This window comes from Miniopterus natalensis, chromosome 2, assembly GCF_054644295.1.
Source record: "Miniopterus natalensis isolate mMinNat1 chromosome 2, mMinNat1.hap1, whole genome shotgun sequence".
Taxonomy (NCBI): domain Eukaryota; kingdom Metazoa; phylum Chordata; class Mammalia; order Chiroptera; family Miniopteridae; genus Miniopterus; species Miniopterus natalensis.
The window spans coordinates 142229741-142255026 of record NC_142082.1 but is presented as its reverse complement, the minus strand read 5'-3'; the positions used below and the strand labels follow the sequence as shown (position 1 = coordinate 142255026).

The 25286-nt window shown below is 41.6% G+C and overlaps 1 protein-coding gene and 1 pseudogene across 1 annotated transcript in view; one reads left to right on the top strand and one right to left on the bottom strand.

Annotated features, from left to right (window-relative positions):
- The first annotated feature begins 331 nt into the window (after positions 1-331).
- LOC148093857 (small ribosomal subunit protein eS8 pseudogene) lies at positions 332-1036 on the top strand (annotated as a pseudogene).
- A 5912-nt stretch (positions 1037-6948) lies between these two features.
- FAM186A (family with sequence similarity 186 member A) overlaps positions 6949-25286 on the bottom strand; it is a 52734-nt gene continuing 34396 nt past the window's right edge. Inside the window, exons 4-11 of the mRNA XM_087813767.1 lie at positions 22091-24574; positions 19932-21658; positions 18781-18971; positions 17794-18150; positions 16675-17685; positions 9975-10167; positions 7802-7947; positions 6949-7135 (exon numbers count right to left, since the gene is read on the bottom strand). Of these exons, the coding sequence (XP_087669893.1) occupies positions 6949-7135; positions 7802-7947; positions 9975-10167; positions 16675-17685; positions 17794-18150; positions 18781-18971; positions 19932-21658; positions 22091-24574 (6296 nt within the window). The remainder of the gene's footprint in view (positions 7136-7801; positions 7948-9974; positions 10168-16674; positions 17686-17793; positions 18151-18780; positions 18972-19931; positions 21659-22090; positions 24575-25286) is intronic.

Below are 25286 nucleotides of genomic sequence, written 5' to 3'. Positions count from 1 at the left end.
GAGAGATAGATAGAAACATCAATGATGAGTCATTGATCAGTTGCCTAGCCCACTACCCGGGCATGTGCCCTGACCAGAAATCGATCCCCGATTGCCTAGATCCTAGGTCGACGCTCAACTGCTGAGCTACGCCCAGCCAGGCTGTCATACTTTTTTAATGTAAATATTTTGGTAAAAATGATCAAGTTTATACTAAAAAAAGCAATTTCCTTTTTACATTTATTTTTTTAAAAAGATACGTTTAAATTATTTAGGAATAAGATTTTAAATAGAATGGCAGATGGTTAGCATGGAAATAAGAAACATGGGGTCTCTTTCCAGCCACCAACCCATGGGCATCTCTAGGGACAAATGGCACAAGCACAGCAAGACCTGGGGCAAGAGAAAGCCCTATCACAAGAAGCAAAACTATGAACTGGGGCGCCCTGCTGCTAGCACTAAGATTGGTCTGTACCACATACACATAGTGCATGTGCGGGGAGGCAGCAAGTACTGTGTCTTGAGGCTGGACGTGGGCAACTTCTCCTGGGGCTCAGAGTGTTGTTCAGCAAAATGGATTATTGGTGTTGTCTACAATACATCCAACTACGAACTGGTCCGCACCAATATCCTGGTAAAGAACTGCATTGTGCTCATTGACAACACACTACCCACTATGCACTGCCCCTGGGCCACAAGAGGGCCAAGCTGACTCCTGAGGAGGATGAGACTTTAAACAAAAACGGTCAAAGAAAATTCAGAAGAAATACGATGAAAGGAAAAAGAATGCCAAAGTCAGCTGATTCCTAGAGGAGCAGTTCCAGCAGCCAAGCTTCTTCTATGCACTGCTTCAAGACCAGGCCAATGTGGCAGTGCAAATGGCTATGTGCTAGAGGACAAGGAGCTGGAGTTCTACCTGAGGAAAATTAAGGCCCCAAAAGGCAAACAAATCTTCCTCCTTCTTATCTCAGTTCATGTAATAAGGATGCTTATTGTTAAAAAAAAAACAAAGTGGGGTCAGAGAGCAGTCTGGAGAAGCAGTATGCTCTGTAGCTAGCACAACTGTCCAGGTTGTTCGGCATATCCTGACAGTGGAGACAAATCCAAATCATAATCTTATGTCACAACTATTGATATCACATAAGTAGTAGCTCCTTCCACCCTGATTGTGTATTTACCAGGCAACTTTCCAATTTATGATTTGTGTCCTAAATATTTTTCCCCCTCCTTAGGGGAAATGCTTTAACAAGTCAAGGCAAGCATCTGAACCATTTACTTATTTTCAAGCAAGCAACCCCCCTGCTAGGACCATCCCTTAGGAAAATAAAGGATTATGTCATATCACACTATGTGTCAGCTTTCTCTACCTGTATTTTAAACAAGATTTGAATAGTGAAAGGCAGTATGTGTATGTGTATGCTTATGTGTGACAGAGTGACAGTGTCACAGAGACATAGGGTGAATGACAGAGAAATGGCAGATCCCATCATTCTGATCCTAACATTTGTCTACTGTTTGGTAAGATTTTTCACATCAGATGGTCTTTACCACAGTAAGAGAAAAATAATTACACAATTTAGCTTAAAATAAATTTAATGTCTATAGTATAGTGTATAGAACTTGTTTGAAATTCTGGTTCTGCCTCAGCTTCCTATTCTCTAAAACGCTTGCTGTATTTACCTCTCCAGGATCGTTGTGAGGTTAAATTTGGTATTAGAATCAGTGTGAAAAGCACTATACAATAGTGAAATGTTACTGTTATTACTATTATTTAACAGGTAGTAGTACTTCCCTCAATAAAACTTCCAGCACATATCCTACAACTTACAAAGCTTCCTTTTTTTTGAAGAATCCTGTTGAAAACTGGTTTGTTTGTTTTTTAATAGTTGTTATCTTTTATAATTCCTTAGTATTTCCTCACCCCCTGCTTTGATTATTACCTCTTTGGAGACAAAAATATAGATTTATTCATTCATCATTGAACTTTTTTGAATATCCCTAATGGGCCAGGCAAAGTGTCAGACCTCTGAAGATACAATGAGACAGATGCATAAACAGATCATTATATTATGGGGGATAAATACAATAATAGAGTAATAAGGTTGGGATATTATGGGGGTGTGGAGAACTGGCACCCAAGGGCAATAGGCAAAGTTAGGAAAGGCTTTCCTGAGGGAAAAAGTATAAATTGAATAAGTCAATAATATTTTTGGCTGCAAGGAACAGAATCCCTGACTAAGGGTGGTTGAAACTAAAAGACCATTTATTGCTCACTTAAAAAGCCCAGAAACAAACAGGTGTGCGCAGGGTTGTTCTAACAACCAGATGTGATCAAGAACAGGATTTTACTTATCTCTCTCCCCTGTAATTCTTGGTGTATTATCTTTTTGTCCTGTGGATATCACCTCAGTGTTGCCAAAGATGGCAGTAACCCCAAGCATCACATAACACATCAAGGCAGAAAGAGAAATTTTAGTTCTAGTCACCCCTATTGGAAACAGGAAGAAAGGGAACCAGGAGTAGGGAGGTTTTTGCTTAATATAGTTTTTATTTTTTAGGAGATAAAGCAAAAGCAGCCATATGCTATTGGCCCTGGATCTTTGTACGTATTGTTCCTTCTGCCTGACATCCATGGCCCCTTGAACCTTTCCCACACATGCATCTCAGTGCCTCATTATAGTACCTGGAACATAGTAACGTTTTTGAAAGGAAAGCAGGCAGAGCGAAAGTAGACAGTTGAACACAACAAGCAAGTAATCTTCCCAAAATGTATTGTCTAAAATCAGGGGAGGTAAGTAAAGAGGCCTTTATAATACAGAGTGGTAAGTGCTAGGATATTGTTAATTACAAGGGCATTGAGAACACAAGGGAGTCAGAGAAATCAGTAGTGAGAGAGTGTGATTGTTTTAGGTTGAGACCTAAACAACAGTAGAAATAACTAAACCGAGAAAGAAAGAAAATCTCTTGGTTTATACAAAGTAAAGTAAATATAATCCTCTTTGGGGGAGGAAGGACCTTGAAGAGATTCTAGTGAGAAAAAAAAGGGGGGGGGGAGTATAGTAAACAGTAACTGATCATATAGTGCCCATTATTACTAATTAAGATTTCTTAAAATTGATATTTTCTGTATTCTATTTTAGTGAAAAATAGCAAAAATCTAAGACTTCAATTTTCTTATAACATCTTAAATTTTTTTCACTGTTTTCAGTATCACTTACTCTAACTGCAAGATGCCTGAAATTAGAATTCCTAATACATATTTTGCAATAGCATATAAAAATGGAGGTTTTGGCAAAGCACAATAGAAGAGTTGCCATATTAAATACAGGATGGCTAGTTAAACTTGAATTTCAGATAAAAAATGACAAACTTTTTAATATAAGAATACAATAGCATGGACCATATTTATAGTACTAAATCATTTGTTGCTTATCTGAAATTTGAATTTAACTGGGTGTCCTATGTTTTTGCCAAATCTGGCAACCCTAACAGATACCAAATTCCAAAGAGAAGTGCTAGACTAGGATTTACAAATTGACTCGTAATCTTCTGACTCATTCTGAGAGTATGAAATCATTAAGGAGAAGAGGATTTTGAAAGCACTCCTACCCCTCCACTCCAAGAGCTTAACACGGGCCCCTGCATTTGGAAGACCCAATAGACTGGGGCCTCATTCATATCTGAAAAAAAGCTAAGGCACGTGACGGATTGGCTAGCTGCTCTAAAAGCAGAAACAAAGAAGAGGTTGCTGATGCATTGGAATAAGCTTCAACCTCAGAGTTTATCTGGACAAAGAAAGCTCAAGTGTTTGCTGTAGACTAGATGTGGGCCACACGTACACATGCTGGAGGTATCACAATGTAAACAACCAGTTGGAATAGAAATGTATTTGCCAAAATCAAGAAATCAGCAGATGTGCCCTGGCAAGTATTGGTTGGAGCGTCGTCCTATACACTGAAAGGTTGTGGGTACAATTCCCTGTCAGGGCACAAACCTAGGTTGCAGGTTCAATCTCCAGTGGGGGCTCATAGGGGAAGACAACTGATAGATGTTTCTCTCTCACATCAGTGCTTCTCTCTCTGTCTCTCTCCCCCTTCCCCTCTCTTTAAAATCACTAAGCATGCCCTCAGGTGAGGATTAAAAAAAAGAAAGTATCAGCTGAGAGAACTCCAAGGAGTTCACCTAAAGTACCCCATGAAAGAGTCAGCTTTAAAAATCAGCCATGTCCAGGAAGCAATGATGTTAGAAAATGCAACAGTAATAGTCAATAAGAACTTTTCCTGTCCCCTTCTTTCTCCTCCCTTCCCAGAGCCCTAAGCCTTAAGGTGTCCCACAGAAGCAAGCTAGAAAAGAAGGAACAGAAGCCCTAAGTCATAAAAGAGAAAAGAAGCTAGCTGTTCATGTCCTCCTTCTCTAAAAGTTACAGTAGTCTAAGATGGAAGAGATGAGAAGCCTTGACTTTAAAACAAAATTAAAGTTTAGGTTTTGTTTTTTTTAAAATATATCTTTATTGATTTCAGAGAGAGGAAAGGAGAGGGAGAGAGAGAGATAGAAACATCAATGATGAGAGAGTCATTGATTGAGCCCACAACCCGGGCATGTGCCCTGACCGGGAATCGAACCCCGATCGCCTGGGTCCTCGGTTGACGCTCAACCGCCGAACCACGCCTGGCTGGGCTAAAGTTTTAATTATACATGGTTCTGGACCTTTTAATTACTGACCAGATAAATTCGTATTACTAAAAGTTACCAGAAATGTCATGGAACCACCCAGGTTTTCATCTGGAGTCAGGGTAGGAACTAGCCCCACTGAATAAATGTAAAGGGATGTACAGTCACTTTGGAAAATAACTTGGCAATTTCTTATAAAGTTAAGCATACATTTATCATACAATCCAGCAATCCCACTCCTAGACATTTATCCAAGAGAAATGAAAACTTTTCATTTACCCCAAATTCTGTATATGAATTTTTATAGGTGTTTTATTCATAATTGCCCAAAACTGGAAACAGCTCAAGTGTCCTTTACCTGGTAAATGGATTAAACAAATGTGGTGCTGCCATACAATAGAATAATACTAGTCAGTAAATAAAAAGGGATGAATTACTGACACATGCAATAATACGGATGACTCTCAGATGAATTATGGTAAGTGAAAAAAGCCAGATTCAAAAGGTTACATACTGTACTTTGATTTATATGACATTCTGGAAAAAGTAAAACTACAGGGACAGCAAGATTAGTGTTTGCCATAACTACGCACTTGTCAAGATTCAGAACTGTACCCTAAAGAGGATGACTTTTAGAGGTGAATTGAAGTATATTTTGTATTTCTTTTAATTTTATTTATTTATTTATTTTGGTACTCATTGACTTTTTAAATAAAAAAGATACAAAAATTTAAAAAGCAAAATGTACAGGGATGGGCTGCTTATTATGAAACAGTTTTCCTTGGGTAAACAGTGGCTCAGTTATCCTTAAAATTAAAAATTATATAATTGTATCAACTAGAGGACTGTGAGTGCCTGAATATATATGCTCTACACAGCCCAGCTGGTGTGGCTCAGTGGTTGACCACTGACTTATGAACCAGGAGTTCGAGGTTCAATTCAAGGTCAGGGCACATTCCCAGGTTTTGGGCTCGATCCCCAGTGGGGATTGTGCAGGAGGCAGCCGATCTCTCATCATTTATGTTTCTACCTCTTTCTCTCTCTCCCTCTCTAAAATCAATAAGAAACATTTTAAAAAAATATGCCCTACACAATAAAAAAAAAGAGGCTGAATTTTACGGTGTTTACATTATACCAAACAATAAATAAAATCTATGAAACAAACAAAGAAAAAATCTCTGAAAACTGGAAATAGGGTCTCACTAAATTTGTAGGATTTAACAAGAGTAAGAAGTGGTTAGTTAGGTGAGGAGGGTATCTAATAGTTGAAGCTAGATATGGAATGGAGATAAGGGAAACATAATTCAAAGAAAAATGTATACATCATGTCCCAAGGGCTATAGTTATCAAATTAGCAATGTTATCCTTCAAAATAACCTAAGTTAATGAATTTAAACACTCCAAAAAAAAAAAATGTAAGGGAAAATGGGAGACAAAAATGAAGTTACTTTCTGATTATAACCTATAATTTATGAGTCATGCTTATTCAACTTAATGATTACATTTGGTTTGGTAACTTTTTTTCATGAACACATGCTCATGATATATGATTTTATAGTTCATGCATTATGTAGTAATATTTTTGCTACTATTTTACTATATTATAGAATTTTAAATGTCATATTTCAAGGTGTCTGCCACCTAAACAAATTTGTGAGTTAACACTACTTCTTAGCTCAGGACTTGGATTTTACCAGAATAAATCAGATTGCTCCTGTAAACTGTTTCAAATTACAAGAGTTCAATTTTCTAAATTCTGAGTCTAGAACATTAAATAATTCTCTACCCTGAAGGAGATAATGCAGACTCCAAAACTCTTCGCTTCCACTTGAGTGATTTCCAATGGTTTAAGTGAGAATCTGGTTTAACATAATTTGGAAAGGTAGATGCATGTCACCCATCTTCCCTATTCTTCAGTGTATCCTGGGATATAAGCACTTAATTTACCTCAAATTGGGCCTAGATATGACAACTGCATTTAAGATATGTTACTGAACCGTGAGGTGAACAAAAGCATTCTACTATGGTCTTTCTGGTACTTTCAATAATAAATCCCAGTAATAAAGGATGGAATTCAAAGTGGGCTTATCTAGTGATAGATTAGGTTTCATGGTACTATAACTGGTTTCTTTGTTTATTTTATATTATTCCATAGTGACATCTGCAGGCCTCTGGAGAGAAACACTAACCGACTAATACTTTTGGTGACTCCCTGGTGCTGTAAGAGAAAGTCAAGTTGCAGGGGGGAAAAGGTATATGACCAAAGGCCAAATTATCAGAGTGCTTCCAGTCCTTAACTTACTGTGATTGAATGGATGCAAGAGATTTTCTGAAGGTAGACTGAACATCTAACTGGAGCAGCATAGGAATAGGTGGGTACCCACCCAGCTGGGCCCACAGTGAATGTATTGATGTCTTCTCAGTTATTGGGTAGCTTGAAGTGGACTGATCAGCATTCCAGATGGCTTCCATCTGGTCTTCTTGTCTAGAGAGTCAGAGAGCACAAACTGAAAGCGGGAAATTTGCCTGCACTCCATAGCCAATCAAAATATATGATTCTTACTCTCCCATCTTTTCTTCCCACCACCACCCTGTCCTATAATGCCCTCCCTCACACTGAGGAACATTAGCCATGCCCACTTTGACTGAGAAATGGGTTAAAAACAGCATAATTTGCTGAAATAGCACCCCCCCCTCCCAAAGCTGCATTTCCATGACTTAACTTAGTAATCCACTTTAAAACTACCTCCTTAGCTGCCTGGAATACTGTACCTGGACCATATCCAGGCTACTTTTTTTCTTTTTTCCCAGCGACAATCTTCTTCCTCTTCCTTCCCAAAGCTCCTACCTTCTTCTTCTTTTTCTAAAAGTAATACTTCTAAGTTTCCTTATTGTGTATTTGTTGCTTAGTAAGGAAGAATCAGCTTTTTTTTTTTAAAGGAACTCAAAATTAGAAGTTAAATATTTAAGTAGAAATATATGTAGCTAAGCCTCTTGCTAAATTAGCTAAGAAAATTAATAATCCTTAGACTCTCCACTGTACTGTATAATAATTGTGGGGAAGGGGAAGACCTTGGACAGGAAAAAAAAAAGCATTAGGTCCCACATATCATCCAAAGAAAATTTAATGTCAGTCTTTCCTACCACATACCTAAATTTCTTGAATATGTCAGACTTTCTCTCCTCTTTTATTGGTAGCTCTAGGAATGGCCATTGAACAAGTTTTGTAGGGGCAGGTTTCTGCTTTCTATCGATGATCAAAGGTTGGCTCAGATTCAATTTATACATCTCTTGGAGCTAAAAATAAATCAAAAAGGAAACAATGAAAAGAAAGGGCCAGAGTGTTCAGGAAGGTCATCTGAGCCGGCTGTAGCTAAACTATGACTCTTCCTTTACCACGGGTTTGCAAATCCTCTTTCTCCATTCCCTTCCTCCCCTTCTCCAGCCACTCCTCGACCCCCACCCCACCTCCAGCACAGGATTTCAGAGCGGGCAGCTCTGATATATGTAAACCTTGGTCCCACATAAGCTCTGATCCTAGCCCTTTTATTTCCGAGCTGTGTGCCTTTGAGCTAGTTGCTCATTTTACCTGCACCTCTTTCTCCTCATTTCTCAAAGATAAATAACAGGGTTGTTGTGAGGACTGTATAACAATATATATGGAAGCATGTCGTAAATTGTAAGCACTATGCAAATGCAATGATAGCTAACATTTACTGAATACTTACTGAATGTCAGATGCTTTCTATACAATAATTAATTTGGTATTTACAACAAGCTTATGAGATAGGTACTATATAATCCTTTTCTTACATGTGGGGATCTGGAACTCAGAAAATTTAAGGGCCTTGCCCAGGTCTCTTAGTATGTAGTGAAGATGATTTGAGCCCACACAATCTAGTAGCAGAACCAACCTCTTGACCACCACCCTGACTCAGTGAAAGGTATTTATTTCATTTCTACCCTTTTCTCTCTTACTTTTCCCTCCCCCTTCTTTATGCCTTGATACCCACCTTATCATCTAGATTATGGCTGCCTGGACCCCAGACCCCCATTCATCCTCTGAAATGCCCTACACACTGTGATTCCTGTTAGTCAGTTCCTGACACTGCCAATTCATCTTGCTTTACATTTATATTGGCCACATTTTCCAAAACAAAAACTGTCAAAAATGCCCATTTTTTTCAAGAGCTTTAATATTTAAAATGTAACCCTTCTGGGAAATTCAGAATATGTCTGATTTGAATCAGGCTATGACGAGAAATCTCTGTACCTTCTAAAGTAACAAGTAAACTGATCTTGTTAATTAAATTAATTTAGTGAAAGAAAAGGATATATAGATGCAAAAGTTTCCTAGAACTCCAAGAATGTTCCAGAAATTCATGCTAGAACATGTAATGGAAGCATGTAATCCCAGAGCAAAGTTACCTTTATAACTTTTTGGAAGGTCATCTCAGAGGGGGCTCTGGGACATAATGAGCAGATTATTAGAGTTTAACAGGATTTTCTGTGCCTGGTGCTGTGTAAGCAAGTTAAATAAATCCTTATCTGCTTTCTTGTAAACTCACCATATTAAAACTTGTTTTCTGATAATCGTGAAGAGAGAAGTAACCACCATGAATCAGTTAGAGAGTAGTGGATCCAAGAGGTTTCATATTTAGAGGCTGGCAGGTTTGGGTTGACTAGGAAGGAGTTGAACACTTATGGAAGTCTCTCCTATTCTAATCTTTTCTCATCTAGAGAACCCAGCCAGTATTCCTATTGTCAATTTAGGAGTTTCACTGAAGTCACAGTGTAACTGGTTGAATGGCAAACCCCCCAGAAGATATGTTCACCCTGAACCTGTGAATGTGACCTTACTTAGAAAAAAGGTCTTTACAGATGTAATTAAGTTAAGGATCTAAAGATGAGATCATTCTGGATTAACCAGGTGGGTCCTAAATCCATGACACATGACTTTGTAAGATTCAGAAGTGAAGACATAGACAAACTGGGAAAAAGGCCACGGGAAAGACGAATGCAGAGATTGGAGTTATGCAGCTACAAGCCAATGAAATCCAAGGATTGTCTATAGCCACCAGAATCTAGGAGAGAAACATGGGATAAATCTCTCCCTAAGAGCCTCCAGAAGGAACCAACTTCATCTTGATTTCACAAACTGGCCTCCAGAACTGTAAGGGAATACATTTCTATTGTTTTAAGCTGTCTGTAGCAGCCCTAGGAAACCAATATACAAGGTATCTCCAGGTAAATGTTATTTTCAAAGCTTACCACTTTTATTTTTCTTATAACACACTGGGGAGAGGGGATAGAAAACAGGTTACCTGGCTAAATAAGGACATCATTTTCCCCAGGCACCAATTCCGTTTTTGTTCTAGAGACTTCTGCTTCTTGGTCCAGGTCCCCAACACCTTTTTCTGGTACTCATCAATTCTGCACAGCATTCTGTAAAGGTTCTGGATCTCATAACCTTTCCCACTGTTTTGGATGGCTTGTAATTGTTTGATTATGTTGTTTCTTGAAAAAATTAACAAGAATTAGATATAATTCCTGACCTTAACTCAGCAAACCTGGCCTCAGTTACTTCAGTTCTCATCTCATTCTTAGTAAGTAGAGAGTAATGGGATAGGGGTAGGACCTTGATTAACGAGACCTTAATCTAGTTCCACATACTATGACTAAACTTTTAAAAATCTATATGACTGTCAAATTTTCATTAACTCTTCATAGTTTAGTGTTATAATAGTGTTGTTTATTATTTATTTTAATACATTAAAATGTTAGTATCGATATATACAAGACATACAGAAGGTACATAATGCAATTATAAAAAAGACAGTGTCCTTGCCTTCAAAGCACTTACAAGCCAGAATAGAATGCTAATAAATTAACTGTGTCAAAGAGAGAATGAAACAGATGCTAAATAGAAATGTAAACATGATGTTTGAGCAAAAAGGAATGCATAGTTAATTCTAGTAAGAGGAATAAGGAAGTTCTTTATAGGACAATGTTGAATAGGACCCTGAGGAATAGTCCTAAGAGGGTTCTCTCTCTCTCTACCATAATGTATATCACCGTGTTTGGGTCTCCTGAACAGAGAGTGTTTCTCCATCCCCACACTACAGGGGAGGAATTGGAATCTGAGCAAAGTAAAATCATAGTCTAAGGTGACATAATAAATAAATTGCAGATTTGGGAAGCAAACCCGGATCTTCTCCCTTGTCACAATACCAATATTTCTCAAAGTGTGGACTGTATCATTTGTGGGGGAGGGGAGGATGCTTGTTGAAAATACAGATTCCAAAGTGCTTCCCCAGACCTTTTGAATCAAACTATCGGTAGTAGGCTTCAAGATCTGTATTTTAAACAGAATCTCAGGTAAATCTTAAGTTTGTGAAGAAGGGGATGAGGAATTCCAGGTTGAGGGAATACTATATACAAATGCAAGAAAATAGAATGTTTTATTTTGGAAGTGGTAAGAAATCTGGGACTTTTAGACCTCAGATATATGAAAGGATATTGTGGGGGAGGAGACTGGAATGACTGGGTTATGAAAGGCCTTAAAGGGCATGTTAAGGAGTTTGGATTTTTTGGGCAGGGGTTGGCAAGGAGAACCACTGAAGATATTTTTCTGAACATATGTATTTTGCATACATTTATACACATAGAAAGAGAGAGGAAACAACTCTTAGGTCTCTTTTGTGGGTTATAATTAATAGTTTAGAACCTACTGTATATATGGATCATTTAATACTTAAATGTATCAACTTCCTGAGTTAACTTAGTGTATTTTAATTAAAGAATTTTACAATAGCCTTGGACTTTTCTTTCATATCCTATAGGTGATCTTTATTTTTATATTTTTCACTTATAACCATCTTTAGTATATGTGTTTTTAATCACTTCTCCACATGCATCACAGAATGCCTATCACATCCATTCCCATAAATAACACAGTTCTCAATGAAGCAAGTGGGTGAGCATTCTTATAACCAGCTTTTATACTGTTCAAAAATAGTTAATATTATTATACTTCATATTTTCTCTCCCATATAATGTTAGAATCTTCTTGACCTAACTATTCTTGTTATGGAATCTTTAATCTATCAATATTTTATTCCTTGTTACACCTTTTGGTGATTTGATTATTATAATATTAAATATTAAAGGAGCTTTCTGGGGAAAAATGAATTGATCTTTAATGGGATTAAAGTTATAATTGTATAAGTTGAATATTGTTACAAAATGTTGATCTATATATTTCAATTTTTAAATGATTTTACTGAAGCAGGTCAGATCATTTCACTTAGGTCTTTAAAATCTCCAATAAGTCTAAACAAACTAATTGCCTTATAAAACCTGAGAAAGTTTCTAAGAACTCCCCTCCAAAAGTGCCAAGCCTATATAATATCATAGTCGTGAAATCTGCCAAACCTTAAAAGAACAACTAATTTTAGTATTAAATTGCCAAGCATAGAAAAAGATAAATTTGCACATTTTGTAATGATAGAAGCATAAAACCATACCAAAAATTGACAAAGATAGCACCAAAAGAAGTAAACCACCAATCAAGCTTACTAATTCATATTGATCCAAAAAAAAAAACACCCACTAAATAAAATATTAGCAAGCAAATTTCATAACACATTCAAAGAAGGATACACCAAGGACAAATAGGATTTATTCCAGGAATGCAATAATGGGTTAATATAATTAATTATATTAATAGATCTGAGGAGAAAATATATTCTTTAATACATATGAAAATGACATGCCAAAATCATATTTAACAAAATGTGATTTAACAAATTTAACATAATTCAACATCCATTCTTGATTTTTTAAAAACATAATGAAACAGAAACAAATGTACACTTTAACATGACAAAATGTACTTCAACCCAAAACCCAGCATTTTTTTTTTTTACTGACAAACACTAGAAAGATATTCACTATCACCATTATCTTTTTAACCAATTTATACTTATATTTTAATAAGTAGCAATGAAGAAAGAACTTATATTTTGGCAACCCGAGTTACACAGGAATGGAGAAAAAAAGAACAAAAAAAGAAACTGACTAAGGTTAGGCACATTTTGCAATTTTTTCAGAAAAGACAGTATCAATGTCAGGGATCCTTTAAACACACTTGAATATGAACTTTTCTTAGAAAAAAATAACGAGGCCATGGAAAGGCATTCATAGTTGTTATTCAGGGCAATCATAAATAAAGATTGCCTTGTAGCCATATCACTGATATATTTTTTTAATGTACTCTTTTTCTAAAAAAATATATCTTTACTGATTTCAGAGAGAGGAAGGGAGAGGGAGAGAGATAGAAACATCAATGATTAGAGAGCCATTGATCAGCTGCCTCCTGCACGCCCCTCCCCCCACTGGGTATCGAGCCCGCAACCTGGGCATGTGCCCTGATCAGGAATCAAACCTCAATCTCCTGGATCCTAGGTCAATGCTCAACCACTGAGCCATGCTGGTTGGACACCAATATTTTATAACAGAGTCCTGGAGGTACCAACCAATTCAGGTAGTCAAGAGACAGAAATTAAATATTTAAAAATTGGAAATCTAAATGTAAAAAATTATTATCAGTAGGTGAGATGATTACATACCTGTAGAACTCAAGAATATCAATCAAAAAATGGCAGAAAACTTCCCTAACCTGGTGAAGGAAAAAGGCACACAGGTTCTGGAGGCACAGAGACTTCCAAGGAAAAAGAATCCAAAAAGGCCCACGCCTAGACATATCATAATTAAAATGTCAAAAATCCAAGACAAAGAATCTTAAAGGAAGCTAGAGAAAAGCAAACTGTAACCTACAAAGGAGACCCCATAAGGCTGTCATCTGACTTCTCATCAGAAAGTCTACAGGCCAGAAGGGAATGGCATGAAGTATTCAAGCTAATGCAAAACAAGGATCTGAAACCAAGACTACTCTATCCAGCAAGATTATCAATCAAGTTGGTCAGTGAAATAAAGAGCTTTTGAGACAAAAAAAGGTTAAAAGACTTTATCACTACAAAACCAGCATTGCAGGAAATGTTAAAGGGACTGCTATAATTAGACGTAGAAATAAAGAGAATGAGAAACAGCTATAAAGAAACAAAATGTTAGTAGATAAGTATCTTTCAATAATAACCTTACATGTAAATGGATTAAATGCCCCAATAAAGAGATATAGGGTGGCTGAATGGATAAGAAAACATGTCCCAACTATATACTATCTACAAGAGATCCATCTCAGAACAAAAGACTTATACAGGATGAGAGTGAAGGGATGGAAAAAAATTTTCCATGCGAATGGAAGTGAAAAAAAAGCTGGGGTAGCAATACTAATATCAGACAAAATAGACTTCAAAATGAAGACCATAACAAGAGACAAGAAAGGTCATTACATAATACTAAAGGGATCAATCCAGCAAGAGGATATAACCCTGATAAACATATATGCACCCAATATAGAAGCACCTAAACTTATAAAAAAAAAAACTTCTAGAGGTCTTTAAGGGAGAGATCGACAGGAATACAATCATACTTGGGGACTTTAACACCCCATTGACTTCACTGGATAGGTCTTCCAGACAAAAAATCAACAAGGAAACAGCGACCCTAAGTGACACACTAGATCAGATGGATTTAATCAACATGTACAGAACATTCTACCCCAAAGATGCAGAATATACATTCTTCTCAAATGCACACAGGACGTTCTCATAGACCACATGTTAGGACACAAGTATAAGTTAAAGAAGACTGAAATCATATCAAGCATCTTCTCAGATCACGATGGCATGAAACTAGAAATCAATTACAATAAAAACACTAAAGGACATTTAAACACATGGAGACTGAAAAGCATGTTTTAAAACAATGAATGGATTACCAAAGAGATCAAGAAAGAAATAAAAAACTTCCTGGAAACAAATGAAAATAAACACACAACAACTCCAAATCTATGGGACACAATGAAAGCAATCTTGAGAGGGAAGTTTACAGCACTACAAGCCTACCTCAAAAAACAAGAAAAACTTCTAATAAACTCTTTAACCCTACAACTCAAAAACTTAGAAAGGGAACAATAAGAAAAGCCCAGAGTAAGTAGAAGGAAAGAAATAATAAAGATTAGAGCAGAAATAAATGACATAGAGACTAAAAAAAAAATACAAAAGATCAATGAAATCAAGAGCTGGTTCTTTGAAAAGATAAACAAAATTGATGAACCTTTAGCCAGGCTCATCAAGAAACAAAGAGAGAGGACCCAAATAAACAAAATCAGAGAAAAAGAGGTGAAATAACAACTGACCCAACAGAAATATAAAGGATTGTAAGAAAATACTATGAACAACAATATACCACCAAGCTGGACAACCTGGATGAAATGGATGAATTCCTAGAAAAATACAACCTTTCAGAACTCAATCAAGAAGAGTCAGAAAGGAGGCAAGAACATACAATGGAGTAAAGACAGTCTTTTCAATAAATGGTGTTGGAAAAATTGGACAGATACATGCAAAAAAATGAAACTAGGCCACCAACTTACACCATACACAAAAGTAAATTCAAATGGATAAAAGTCTTAAATGTAAGACATGAAACCATAAAAATCCTAGAGGAAAACATAGGCAGTAAAATCTCAGACATCTCTCATAGCAATATGTTTGCTGATACATCTTCTAGGGCAAGAGGAACTAAGGAGAAAGTAAACAAATGGGACTGCATCAAAATAAAAAGCTTCTGCACAGCAAAGGAAACCATCAACAGAACGAAAAGGGGGCCCACTGTATGGGAGAACATAATCTGCCAACAATACATCAGATAAAGGGTTAATATCCAAAATATGTAAGGAATTCATACAACTTAATAAAAGGAAGACAATCCAATTGAAAAATGGGCAATGGACCTAAATAGACACTTCTCCAAAGAGGACATACAAATGACTAAGAGACATATGAAAAAATGTTCAACGTTGCTAATCATTAGAGAGATGCAAATTAAAAACACAATGAGGTATCACTTCACACCTGTCAGAATGGCTACCATCAATGAACTACAGGTGCTGGCGAGGGTGTGGAGAAAGGGCGCCCTAGTACACCGCTGGTTGGAATGCAGACTGGTGCAGCCACTATAGAAAGCAGTATGGAGTTTCCTCAAAAGATTAAAAATTGACCTGCCATTTGACCCAGTGATCCCACTTCTAGGAACATATCCTAAGGAACCTCAAACACCAATCGCAAAGAACTTATGCACCCCTATGCTCATATCAGCGCAATTCACAATAGCTAAGATTTGGAAACAGCCCAAGTTCCCATCAGTATATGAGTGGATAAAAATGCTGTGGCACATTTCCACCTTTGGCCTTTGGCACAGCATGGAGGGAACTAGAAAGTATTATGCTAAGTGAAATGAGCCAGTCAGAAAAGGACAAGTACCAAATGATCTCGCTTATATGTGGAATATAATAAACAAAATAAACTGATGAACAAAGTGGATCCAGTAACATAGAAGCTTGGAACAAGGGATCTCAGAGGGAAGGCGGGGAGAGGGGTGCGGGTGGGGAGAGATTAATCAGGGAACTTGTATGTTTATGGGCATGGCCCATGGATGTGGACATTGGTGTGGGGAGGTCCTGGGGGTGGGATGGATGTGGGGTGGAGGGGATCAGCGGAGTTAAAAGGGGGACATCTGTAATGGTCTCAACAATAAACATTAAAAAAAAAAAGAAATTCAGAATAATTGGAAGCATCTCTAAACTTTTGAAGTAGATATTTTGGAGATCAGTCATGAACCACAAAAATATAGATAAAATGGATCATGTTATATGATATTTCTTATTTCCTAAAAAATATCTTTTGCTATCTTAAATAGGCTTCCATCCCATAGACCTTCCATAAGAGAATCTTTTAGAACATCTGATCTAACAAATATGTGTGTACTTATAGGGCAATGAGGGAGGATATTTGAAATCAAGACTAAACCAGAAATCTGGACATGTAATAGTACATCTACCTTGCACGTTGGATCAGCCTATACGCAATGTACTTGCGGAATAGGTATCCCAGCCGAACTGTGTCTGTGTGAAGTGTCTCAATTATGAGATTTATAGCTGTTGTATGTAGCTCTGAAGGGAGTCCAGAAGTTTTTGTGGTCTGATTTAAAAGTATCAGGTTCTTCCTCTGAGCCTTCACATCAACAAAATACTTCTGCTCTTGGGGCTCTTGGGAAGAGGAAGGGGGTACCATGATCTTGGGTTTCTTGGTATCTGAAACTGAAGTCAGTAAGCAGGGCTTGTTTATAGGAGGGAATCGGGATTTCCAGTCCCATTCAGAAGGTGAAATCTGTGATCTTTTGGGTAGTTTAGTAGTAAGAGAAGGTAGTGATGTTATAGTCTTCATGAGAGTGGGAAGGGCCCCCTCATCAATGTAAGGGGTTTGTGATATTGGTGTCCTATAATTGGTGAGATAGGACTGAAATGTCCTAAATTGTTCCATGGCAAAAGAATTGTGAAGTATCTGGATTTCTTCAGAAGTGTCAGAGACCTCTGATATTTGTAACTTCTTAGTGGTGAAAGGGGCTTGAGGTACCTTGAAATTTGGAGCACTGGGATCGACAAATGCTGACTTAGATTTCAGAGAAGAAATAATTGCCAATCTTTCCTTACTTTTCTTAGAGGCAGAAGACGACAAATCTTTCTGGGGCTTTCCAGGGGCTGAGGGGGCAGATAGTATTGGGGGATGCCCAGGGGTGGGAGAGTTCCATAGTGGGAAAGCTTGCCCAGGAAGGGCCCGTGGTGCCAGAAGCTGCCCAACGGTAGAAGGGGCTTGTAGATAGGGAGATTGCTCACAGGTGTCAGGGAGCTGAAATGCCTGGGGCTGCTCAGAGAGGGTTAAGAATCCAGATTCCATGAGCTCCCCAGGGATAGGAGAGGCCCCAGAAACCAAGGGTTTCCGAGGAGAGAGAGGATCCCAGAGGCTGGCAATCTGTGAGGAGATGGGTGTAACTCCAGATATAAGGGGCTCCCTGGGGGCATGAGGAACCTTTGATATCAGAGGTGCCTGGGGAGTCAGAGTGTCCCTAGGTATGAGTAACTGCCTAGAGCTAAGAAGGGAATCTGGTATAAGAGGCTGCCCTGGAGTGGGAGGGGCCCCAGATATTGGAAGCTTCTTCGGTGTGGGAGGGACCTCTGATGCTAGGAACTGCACAGAGGTGGATTCACCCTTAGAAACCAGTGTCTCTCTAGAGGGAGGAAAAGTTTGTGGTGTCAGGAGCTTCCTAGGGTCAGAAGGAATCCCTATTACCAGGGATTTCCCAGGGATAAATGGGGTTTGGCTAAGATGAGGCCTTGATATCTGCAAAGGAGTAGAAGAGTCCTCAAAGATAGGGGACTTCTCAGCAATAGGAGCAGATGAATCCAGGGACCACATAGTTCTTGATGTAATGGATTGCCCAGAGGGGAGAGAAGTCTTTGAATCTTGAAGTGGTTTAAGAGTGGAAGGCACCAATGTGGGGGACTGCTTAGGAATGTGAGGAGCACTTGGTTTGATGGGTTTATCAGTAATAGAAAAGATCCCAGCTTCCAGGGTATGTCCTGAAGAGGGACCAGCTCTTGATTTTAGGCCCTGCTTAGACATGGGAGTAATACCCATGGGCTGAGCCTGTCTTGGGGTGAAGGGAGCTCCCAGAAGTTGAACTTGCTTAGGGATGAGGGTGATACCCACTGCCGGGGCTTGTTCACTGGTACGTGTGATATCCCAGATCTGTGCTTCCTCAGGAGTAAGAGTGAACGCCAGTTCCTGTGGCTGTTCTGGAAGAGCGTCGTGCAATGCCTCTGTCTGCTGTGGTATGGTAGTGACTCCAGATGCCTCATCCTGTCCTTGAGTGATAGGGACACCAAATATCTGGGCCTGCTCAGTAGTTACAGGGATCTGCATTGCCCAGCTCTGGTCTTGATTAGGGGTAATAGGGGCCCCCAATGTCCAGTCTTGTTGGAGAATGACAGGAGCCCTCAATGCTTGGACTTGTTCATGTGAGAGTGTGACTCCCAAACCCTGGAATTTTTCAGAAGTGACGGTAACCAACAATGCCTTGAATTGCTCAGGGGTGAGAGTAATGTCCTGTGCCTGGGCCTGCTGAGGGGAAAGAGTGATGCCCTGGGCTTGGGCCTGTTCAGGGGTGACAGTGATTCCCTGGGCCTGGGCCTGGGCCTGGGCCTGCTGAGGGGTGACAGTGATGTCCTGGGCCTGAGCCTGCTGAGAGGAAAGAGTGATGCCCTGGGCCTGGGCCTGTTCAGGGGTGACAGTGATTCCCTGGGCCTGGGGCTGCTTAGGGGAAAGAGTGATGCCCTGGGCCTGGGCCTGGGCCTGAGCCTGCTGAGGGGTGAGAGTGATGCCCTGGGCCTGGGATTGCTGAGGGGTGAGAGTGACGCCTTGGGCCTGGGATTGCTGAGGGGTGAGATTGACGCCCTGGGCCTGGGATTGCTGAGGGAAAAGAGTGATGCCCTGGGCCTGGGCCTGGGCCTGCTGAGGGGAAAGAGTGATGCCCTGGGCCTGGGCCTGTTCAGGGGTGACAGTGATTCCCTGGGCCTGGGCCTGCTTAGGGGAAAGAGTGATGCCCTGGGCCTGGGCCTGGTCCTGGGCCTGGGCCTGGGCCTGCTGAGGGGTGAAAGTGATGCCCAGTGCCTGGGCCTCTTCAGGGGTGACAGTGATTTCCTGGGCCTGGGTCTGCTGAGGGGAAAGAGTGATGCCCTGGGCCTGGGCCTGTTCAGGGGTGACAGTGATTACCTGGGCCTGGGCCAGGGCCTGCTGAGGGGAAAGAGTAATACCCAGTGCCTGGGCCTGTTCAGGGATGATAGTTATCCCCTGTGTTTGGGCCTGCTGAGGGGTGACAGTGGTTCCCAGTGCCCTGTCCTGCTGAGGGATGAGACTTATCCCCTGGGCCTGGGCCTGCTGAGGGATAACAGTGACCCCAAGTGCCTGGGCCTGCTCAGGTGTGAAGTGGATCCCCAGTTCCTTAGCCAGCTCAGGGATGACAGTTATCCCCTGAGCCTGGGCTTGCTGAGGGGTGAGAGTGATGCCCTGGGCCTGGGCCTGGGCCTGGGCCTGGGCCTGGGCCTGCTGAGGAGTGAGAGTGATGCCCTGGGCCTGGGCCTGGGCCTGCTGAGGGGTGAGAGTGATGCCCTGGGCCTGGGCCTGGGCCTGCTGAGGGGTGAGAGTGATGCCCTGGGCCTGGGCCTGGGCCTGGGCCTGCTGAGGGGTGAGAGTGATGACCTGGGCCTGGGATTGCTGAGGGGTGAGAGTGACGCCCTGGGCCTGGGATTGCTGAGGGGTGAGAGTGATGCCCTGGGCCTGGGATTGCTGAGGGGTGAGAGTGATGCCCTGGGCCTGGGATTGCTGAGGGGTGAGAGTGATGCCCTGGGCCTGGGATTGCTGAGGGGTGAGAGTGACGCCCTGTGCCTGGGATTGCTGAGGGGTGAGAGTGATGCCCTGGGCCTGGGCTTGCTGAGGGGTGAGAGTGACGCCCTGGGCCTGGGATTGCTGAGGGGTGAGTGTGATGCCCTGGGCCTGGGATTGCTGAGGGGTGAGAGTGGTGCCCTGGGCCTGGGATTGCTGAGGGGTGAGAGTGACGCCCTGGGCCTGGGATTGCTGAGGGGTGAGAGTGATGCCCAGTGCCTGGGCTTGCTGAGGGGTGAGAGTGACGCCCTGGGCCTGGGATTGCTGAGGGGTGAGAGTGGTGCCCTGGGCCTGAGCCTGCTGAGGGGTGAGAGTGACGCCCAGTGCCTGGGCCTGCTGAGGGGTGAGAGTGACGCCCAGTGCCTGGGCCTGCTGAGGGGTGAGAGTGACGCCCAGTGCCTGGGCCTGCTGAGGGGTGAGAGTGACGCCCTGGGCCTGGGCTTGCTGGGGGGTGAGAGTGATGCCCTGGGCCTGGGATTGCTGAGGGGTGAGAGTGATGCCCTGGGCCTGGGATTGCTGAGGGGTAAGAATGAAGCCCAGTGCCTGGGATTGCTGAGGGGTGAGAGTGATGCCCTGGGCCTGGGATTGCTGAGGGGTGAGAGTGATGCCCAGTGCCTGGGCTTGCTGAGGGGTGAGAGTGATGCCCTGGGCCTGGGATTGCTGAGGGGTGAGAGTGATGCCCTGGACCTGGGCTTGCTGAGGGGTAAGAATGAAGCCCAGTGCCTGGGATTGCTGAGGGGTGAGAGTGACGCCCTGGGCCTGGGATTGCTGAGGGGTGAGAGTGATGCCCAGTGCCTGGGCTTGCTGAGGGGTGAGAGTGATGCCCTGGGCCTGGGATTGCTGAGGGGTAAGAATGAAGCCCAGTGCCTGGGATTGCTGAGGGGTGAGAGTGACGCCCTGGGCCTGGGATTGCTGAGGGGTGAGAGTGATGCCCAGTGCCTGGGCTTGCTGAGGGGTGAGAGTGATGCCCTGGGCCTGGGATTGCTGAGGGGTAAGAATGAAGCCCAGTGCCTGGGATTGCTGAGGGGTGAGAGTGACGCCCTGGGCCTGGGATTGCTGAGGGGTGAGAGTGATGCCCAGTGCCTGGGCTTGCTGAGGGGTGAGAGTGATGCCCTGGGCCTGGGATTGCTGAGGGGTGAGAGTGATGCCCAGTGCCTGGGCTTGCTGAGGGGTGAGAGTGATGCCCTGGGCCTGGGATTGCTGAGGGGTAAGAATGAAGCCCAGTGCCTGGGATTGCTGAGGGGTGAGAGTGACGCCCTGGGCCTGGGATTGCTGAGGGGTGAGAGTGATGCCCAGTGCCTGGGCTTGCTGAGGGGTGAGAGTGACGCCCTGGGCCTGGGATTGCTGAGGGGTGAGAGTGATGCCCAGTGCCTGGGCTTGCTGAGGGGTGAGAGTGATGCCCTGGGCCTGGGATTGCTGAGGGGTAAGAATGAAGCCCAGTGCCTGGGATTGCTGAGGGGTGAGAGTGACGCCCTGGGCCTGGGATTGCTGAGGGGTGAGAGTGATGCCCAGTGCCTGGGCTTGCTGAGGGGTGAGAGTGATGCCCTGGGCCTGGGCTTGCTGAGGGGTGAGAGTGACGCCCTGGGCCTGGGCCTGCTGAGGGGTGAGAGTGATCTCACGTGCTTGACCCTGTTCTTGGGTAATAGGTTCCCTCCAAATCTGTGCCTGTTCTGCCGTTAATGGGATATGCACTGCCCCGGCTTGTTCTAATGTAAGAGATGCCTTCAATGACTGGTTCTGCTCAGGAGTAACAGGGCTCCTCAATACTTGTGCCTTGTGATGTTTAAAAGGGATTTTCAGTTTGGGGATTTGTCCAAAAGTGAGGGGAATCCTCAATGCCTGTGCCTGCTCAGGTGGATGGGTTACTCCCAACCCCTGAGACATCTTAGGTGCAGGGGTGCCTCCAAATGCCTGAACCTGCTGAGAGGGGGAAGTAATTCCCAGTGCCTGGGCCTCCTCGTGAATGGCAGCGATGGACTGTGTAGAAGACTGTCCCGAAATAGAAAAGGGCCCGGGTGAGGCAGGCTGTGTGGAGGTGGAAGGAGTGACAGGTGTGGAGTGCTCTTCTTCATCAGCAAGATTCGCACGCAACTCTTTTCTTTTATGTAAGTAGGATGCATCTTTCCACACGTTCTTCCACCTGGGCAACAATGTCATCGAATCACTGCTTAACACATTTTCTAGTTCTTCGGCCTTGGTCTTCATCTGCTTCTCTCTCATTGGCTTCTGCCTCTCTTCCTCCTTCTGACTGCTTACCAGCTCCAGACGTTTCACTTCCTTCTGAACCTTCTGCAGTCCCTTCTCCCCCTCCAAGGACACTCCTTGTTCTTTCATTTTTTGCCTCCATGCTTCCAGATGCTGCTGCTTTTGCTTCTGCTGCTCTTCCTCTTCTTTCGTTCCCTTTTGCCTCACATCTTGCTCAATCTGCTTTTGCAGCCTCTGTTTTTGCTGTTCCTTCCACAGTATTTCCTGCCACTGATTCGGCTTCTGTTGCTCCATCTGGAGCCATGCTTTTTCCTTCTCCAAGTTCTTATTTACCATCTCATCTATCTTCCTGAGATAACTTTCTTCTTTCAGCTGGTGTTTACGATTCATATCAAAACTTTTTTTTTGAACCTCTAGCAAATATTCCTCCTGCCTTTGTTTTTCCTTCTCCTTGTGGTCTCTCCCTGCTATTGAGGCTACTGGAGCATCTGTTTCGCTTTCTATTTCAGTCAAGATCATTTGTGTTAAATTGTGTATTACTGGGTCCGTGCTCTCAGATAAGATTAAGGAGCTAATTTCAGACTCTGCACTAATTGGCTTCTGTACATGCACTGGCATAAATGAGACTACCTTTTTTTGTTTCATAGGTTTCTCTCCAACTTTTCCTACACTCTTTATGTCTTTGTATTTTCTCAAGATTTTTGTCACAATTCCAGCCACATTTTGGAAATATTCCTCCATTTTTGCCTTTATGACTCCTAATTTTTCAACTTCTGCTTTTTTAGATAATAACTCCTCTTCTGGCACAGTCTTTTTGTCCAAAGCGTTTCCTGTGTTATCGATTTTCTCTTTTAAGAAAGACATTATGGCTTTATGAAATTCTTCTAGATTACTCTGTTCACTTTGGCCATCTGGACTTCCTAGAACTTTAGAAGATTCTGAAGTCTCTTTTGTTTTCTTAGATTGTGATTCAGCAAGTTCATCAGACTTGAACTTCTTGGTAAAGACTGACACATCCTTCTCTTCGGTTTTTCTTTCTTTGCTTGTGGTAGTTTCTGGAGAAATTTCATGTTTCTTTTCTTTTCTTTTTACTTTCTCAGGGAAATTATCAAGTTGGATTGACCTGAATGGCTCTGCTTGGATACTCATATCACTTTTCTCTTTGTCCATTCTCTCTGAAGAAATCTGGCTTTTTTCAAGTATATATTCAGGTTTGACCTTCCTCTTACTACTTGTTCCACTTTTGCCACCTTGGCTCTTTGAGTCAGTAGAAAGGAAATCAGCAGGAATATGTTGACTTTTTGATTCAGTGAATGACTTTGATTTGGCTTCAGAAAGGAATTTTATTTCTTTACTCTTCTTTCCCAGTGCTTGTAGCTCAAAGTGGTAATCAGATTTGGTCTCCAAGACTGTCTGTTTACCTTTATGATCACTCAGATTTGATCTTGAGGTCTCATATTCTTCTGGGCCTTTTGTGCCCTTAACTTTCTGTGATTGATACTGATCAGTTCCATCTTTCTGATAGACATCACCTTTCTTCAGTGATGTCTTATCTTCAGTGATAGCTTTGAAAGGCATTTTCTGGAGTTTTTTAGGTAAAGGGGATTGCCTTTCAGTGAAATCTGGAATCGTTTCAACTTGGGTTGTTTGTGAAACAATTGAGTCCCACTTGATCCCTGAGCCTATGGTCTCTCTTCTTTGGGCCCCATCCATACTGTTTTCAAATTCTTTGGCCAAAATATTGCCTATATTGTCTTCTGTATCAATCATGCTAAAGACCATGGATGATTTCGGAGAAAGCTCGGGTAGTACTTTCAAGGCTGATGTAGGTGATAATTTGAATCGAATAAGCTGCTCATATTTTTCTTCTGCATCTTGAAGTTTCTGCTGAAGCTTTTCATTTTCTTCACTGAGATCTTTTATTATCTTCAGGGAGAGCTCTTTTACTCTTTCACTTGTCTCATTTATATACACATTGTTATTTTGAAGGTTCATAGCTTTTACTTCATTATTTAGTGAACTCAATGCTTTAAAAAGGTTTACCATTGTTGATGATATATATTTAATAGCATTGTTTTCCAATTTATTGAACATTGCAGTGCCTATGAGTTCCTGTAGCATACCTTGGATTTCTGAAACCTTTGTATTTGTTGCAAATTCATCACTAATCATCTGATTTGGTGTTAAAGCATGGGCTGTTGCTGGTCGCTTTATAACTCTTTCTTTCCAAGATTTCCACAGAGTATCTCTAAATGCTAGAAGAAAAACCGTAAAACACAAAATTATGAGATGATATTTCTTTTTTGTGTGTGTTGTGTTCTATCTATGGTTAAGCCTAAGGAAGTTAGAATAAATTAACAAATAGCTAAAGGAAACAACTATGATGATATTTGCTCATCAAATACAGCATATCAATAAAGAGATGGAAATTAGAAAAACCAAGTCAAAAAAAATGGAGCTGAAGAGTATAATAACTAAAATGAAAAGTTAGCCAAAAGGGCTCAACAGTGGATTTGAACTAACAGAAGAAAATAACCACAAAACTGGATGCTAGATTAGTAGAAGTTGTCTAACCTGAAGAACAGGGAGAAGAAAGAATAAAGAATAAAAAAAAGTGAACAAAGCCTCAGAGACTTGTGGGACACCATTAAGCATACTGATGTACAAATAATAGAAGGCCCAGAAGAAGAGGAGAGAGAGACATTAAAATTATCTGAAGAAGTGCCCTGGCCAGTGTGGTTCAGTTGGTTGAGCACTGTCCCATGCACTGAGAGGTCACTGGTTTGATTTCTGGTCAGGGCACATGCCTGGGTGCAGGCTCAGTTCCCAGTAGGGGGCATGCAGGAGGCAGCTGATTGATATTTCTCTGTCCTCCATGTTTCTCTCTATCCCTCTCCCCTCCTCTCTCTCCAAAATCCATAAAGACAATTTTTTAAAAGGTATTTGAAAAAGTAATGACCAAATCAT